General features: G+C 48.4%; 1 protein-coding gene across 1 annotated transcript; it reads left to right on the top strand.

The window, feature by feature from the left end:
- The first annotated feature begins 52 nt into the window (after positions 1–52).
- Positions 53–4,437, top strand: LOC129683534 (cytoplasmic phosphatidylinositol transfer protein 1). Its single transcript, XM_055616247.1, has one exon. It carries the CDS (start codon positions 932–934, stop codon positions 1,244–1,246), a length of 315 nt encoding a protein of 104 aa, XP_055472222.1. The 5' UTR covers positions 53–931; the 3' UTR covers positions 1,247–4,437.
- The last annotated feature ends 272 nt before the right edge of the window (positions 4,438–4,709 follow it).

Genomic DNA, 4,709 nt, shown 5'->3' with positions numbered 1-4,709 from the left:
CACACACACACACACACACACACACACACACACACACACACACACACGGGATCTGGTTCTCCGCTCTCCTGTTAAATCCTAATTCAGAACACTAACTGAAGCGGCTGGAGAGATGGCTCAGCAACTAAAAACGCTTGCGCTGAGCGATAGCGAGGACAGAAATTTGGATCCCAGCATCCAGGTAATAATCCAGGTGCCCTGCAAATGCCTGCTCACAACCCTAGCTCAGGGGATGAAGGGTAGAGAGGTAGGAGGATCAGGGGCACAGACAATGTGAGCCCCGACTTCTGGGAGAGACCCTGCCCCAAAGGAAAAGGGAAAAGTAATGAAGGCCTCTTCTGGCATCCTCGTGTGCCCAGAGGTGAGCACATACATGCACTCACGCCACACACACATGCACGTTCACATACAAACACACACTACACACACACACACACACTCATGCCACACGTGCACAGATGCTTTTAATGTGTACTAACTGGGCTAATGAGACGGCTCCCTGCCAAGCCCGGGCGGGAACCTGAGGTCACGCCAATGGACTCAGGACCCCAGTGACAGAAGTCCTGAAAGTTGTCCCCTCACAGTCACCGGCCCCTTCCACCCACCCACCGCACGCACATCCGTGCTGACACAGCAATTAGATAAATAAAATCCACTTTATTTATCTAATTGCTTTAATTTCCAAATACAGACTGGAGAGTCCTTCGGAAAAAGTCTTAGATTGGTATGCCAAAAGAGAAATAGGAGAATATTCTTTTCAGGGATGTGACTCAGCAACAAAGATGAAATAAAATAAAACGAGGGTTCACTATTTCAAAGACAGTTCAGGTTTGCGGTGGGTAGGGGTCTCCTTGACGCTGGCGTCCCCAGATTGAGCAATGTGCCCCTGCGAACGGTAACCGTCATTTCCTCTGCTTTCCCCCTTGAAGACATGACAATGGATGAGGTGCGAGAGTTCGAGAGAGCCACCCAGGAAGCCACCAACAAGAAGATCGGCGTGTTCCCGCCTGCCATTTCCATCTCCAGCATGGCCCTGCTGCCCTCCTCCGTGCGCAGCGCGCCGTCCAGCGCCCCGTCCACCCCGCTCTCCACCGACGCGCCCGAGTTCCTGGCCATCCCCAAAGACCGGCCCCGGAAGAAGTCCGCCCCAGAGACGCTCACGCTTCCAGACCCGGAGAAAAAAGCCACCCTCAATTTACCCGGCGCCTACTCTTCCGAAAAGCCATGTCGGCCCAAGTCAGAGTAACTTCACGCGAACATCCCATTGGGTCTTATCTTTTCATTTGAGGCTTTTTTTTTTTTTTCTTTTTCTTTTTTTTTTTTGGACTCCTCTGGTAGAGGAAAAGACTGCCTCGTCGCTCAGATGTGCTCTTTGATCTCGAATTGTGCATGTGGTTTCAATAATTTCACAGATAGCAAGAATCCCTAACGGGGGTTGAGATGTTAAGACTTGGAACGAAACGGGAGGGGCTGAGGACGGGGCTCAGGGGGTAGAATGCTGCTGCAGCTTGCGTGAAGCCCTGGGTTCCTTCCCCGGCAATGGTAGACTAGGCAGGAGGATCAGAAGTTCAAGGTCAGCCTCAGCTGTGTAGAGTTTGAGGCCAGCCTGGGTTGTAGGAGACCCTGTCTGGAAAACAAACGACAACAAACCCACAGAGTCATCTATACCTTTAGATGTGGGCGAGGGAGGAGGCCTGGTTTTGGGGGGAGGCCTCCATGTGTTTGATGTGGGCCTCGACGGTCAACAGGTGAATAGATGGAAAAACATGAAGCTGGTTTTTTGGTAAGGTGTGGTAAGGTAACAAAGTCAGTTTCCTCCCATCAAACCTGAAATTCTCAACAACAACAACAAAAATACTCTCAGGTATCATATACCTAATTGTTCAATTTTGGACTGCTGACCACCAATACTTGAACTCCAGTTGTTATCAATATTCCTACTTTGATTAGTCTGACTCAGGATTTGGGGCCTAATTAACTTCTTAAATTTTTGAAAATTTTAATGACCAACTTCTAGGGGGCTCCGAGTGCAATTAATGATAACTTCTTTATACCTTTTCACGAAATTTAATAAAGAGCCCATCTGTTCTGTCTCTTAGCTTCCCCTTCCCTGCCCTGGTGGCTTCTCAGATCCTTCACACTTGCCTGCATGACTGTGACCACAGCTGATACGATGTGGGATGTTTTGGAAACCGAGAGCCCCAGGGGAGACAAGCGTCCTCTCTTTAGGTTCCGACAAAGCTTGACCTGTGAGCTTTCATCATTCATTCCGATCCTCTGAAGTTTCAGAGAGCTAAATAGAATTCATTGGCAATCTCCCACTTACGGAGGCTCAGAGGGGACTGCCTGGGTTTACCTACTGCTGGAAGGTCTGGTGTCTGAACCATGCAAAAGAGAACCCTCCCCTCCTGGCTTACTCTTGGGAGCACCCAGACATCCGCGGTATGGTACCCATCACCAGGCTTTTTCCTTCCTTTCAACACGGGGGGCCAGGGCATAGAGTTCTTGCCTAACATGTAGGAGGCCCTGGGTTTAGCACTCTGCAAAAATAAAAAAAATAAAATAAGAAAACAATCCAAATATCAGCAATGTCTCAGGAATCCAGGAAACACAGCTAAGTGGAAGGAGGCAGAGAGTAGGACCACTGACTCCTGTTTGGACAGAGGCATAGTCGTAAGTGTCCTCTTGCTCTCATCGCTGAAAGAAGTGGGAATGCCAAGAGTCAGAGTCTAGGCCAACTGCTGCCAAGGTCAGACACCAAGGTGGCAGAAAGAGAAACCTGTCCCGTTGCACTTCACTGCCTTTAAACCCACAAGGAGAGGAAGCAGAGTGTCAGCATTGAAGGAGAGGTGGCTGGGGAGCTCCAGAGCCTGAGTCCTAGCTGTCCTTCCTGACTGTGACCTCCAACCTCACAAAGGAAACGACCCCCAACACAGACCCCTAAGGAGACAGAACGGACCAGGGAGTCTGTTCTCCCTCCCTGCCACCTCCCTCCCGTAGACCCTGCCCAAACCCTCTCTTGAGAGTTCCATGTCTCCTGGGTCCAAGCCCTCTCCCAAGGCACAGGTGCTGCGGCCCCCTCAAGCCCAGCTCCAAAGTGCTTAGAGTGTCTAGATCATTTCTTTTTTCTATAGGTGGACGTCATGCCCAGCGCTCAAAAGAGAGCAATTGCAAATAGCTTAGTGTGACAGCCAGCGTAACAGTGCATCTTTTCCTTAAGGTGAGAGCACCTTAGTAGGGTCCCCTTCTTTGCATGGTATGGAAGCATGAATCTTGCTTGTGGGAAAACTTAACCTTTTCTCGAACCCTTTGGACTTCTCAGTGGTTCCCTCTCCACGCAGCTGTACTCAATGAGAATATCTGGCTTAAAAAAAAAAAAAAAAAAGGCAAAATTCCACTTTCAGAAGGCTTGGAGATCATGTATGTATCTGCTTACCATTTGCAAGCTGATGTGGGCTGGGGCAGGCTCTTTGGTTTTCGTGTAGTACAGAATTGATTCTGTGCGGGTGGCTAGACCATCTGGCACCTGGCTTTTCCATTAATACTGTGCCACTTTCCCTTGGCTCTGTCTGCTTCTGTTGTCAAGGTCACTTTCAGAAAGTCTGGCTCACTTTCAGAAGCTACTTTCCGATCCCCTCTTTTGCAAGCTCCCATTCCACTGTAGTCGGCCCAGCGCCTTTGACGCCAGTTGCAGCGCTAACCTGTGCTAGCGGGATTTGTAACCAACACGTGGGTGTTCAGTTTTTCTGTCTACATGTGGTTTGTGTTTGTAAATAGGGAAGGGGTGGGATTCTGGATCTGTTTCACTAGCTGCTTTGACTATTTAATTCAGTCACCGCAAAGCATAAATGACTTCAGTATTTTCTGAGTCTTGATTTCCGAGTGTCGTTTCGCCTTGTCCTTACATGATTCTGCTGTTGTGGGGTACAAGCCTTCAATGAATGTGTACATAGAACATGAAACAGTTCTTGTAAGGGTGGAAGCAAGATGGCTGCATGATGGACATTTAGGAAGACAAAAAAAAAAAAAAAAAAACATAGCAGAAACTTGAATTTGCTAAGCATGTTCGAGAGGGACCCTTAACTCAGTGCCTCCATCTGCCATGTGGAATCCTTTAACTTTGCTCACCAAAATTGTATTATACCTGTACATATATATACATATATTAAATGCAGTATAGTGGGTCATAGACCACCAGTTCTCAGTCTCTGGTAGCAAAATTTAAGTAGTAACCCATAGGATAGTACATGTGTTTTCCCTTCTTCATCTCTGACGTCGGCGGATGCCACAAAAGTGGCCGTAAAGCCTTTACGCCAGGTGGCTTCCGAATAGGAACTATCCTGTGCTCTGGCTGTGACATCATCGCTTTGTCCGTGCCTTCCCGGATCAAGGCCTTGTGTTGTTCTCGTTGCAGAAAGTCTGTCTGAAACCACCTCCTAGGAGCATTTCCTTTCAAGCTGTAGTAAGAGAAAGCGAAGGGAAAACTGAGCACAAGACAGGCTGTGACACTTTCAGCGGTCAGTTTGTTGGTGGACTTGCTTATAAACCGTTGTCGCTATGTGGGTACTGTGCTAACTTATTGACAGGTGTGTGTCAGCATTGTTTCTGATGGTGGAAATAAGTTAGTTCAATAGTGGACGTCATGAACACAAACACTCCTAACACACACACACACACACACACACACACACACACACACGAGCAAAGGC

Source organism: Psammomys obesus, unplaced genomic scaffold (assembly GCF_907164565.1).
Source record: "Psammomys obesus unplaced genomic scaffold, mPsaObe1.curated_primary_1811, whole genome shotgun sequence".
In the NCBI taxonomy this organism is placed as follows: domain Eukaryota; kingdom Metazoa; phylum Chordata; class Mammalia; order Rodentia; family Muridae; genus Psammomys; species Psammomys obesus.
Note: the sequence above shows the minus strand (reverse complement) of the source record. Positions and strands in the feature narration are given on the sequence as shown.

Coding starts and splice junctions, on each gene's coding strand:
- LOC129683534 (XM_055616247.1), top strand. CDS start 932: ATGACAATGGATGAGGTGCGAGAGTTCGAGAGAGCCACCCAGGAAGCC.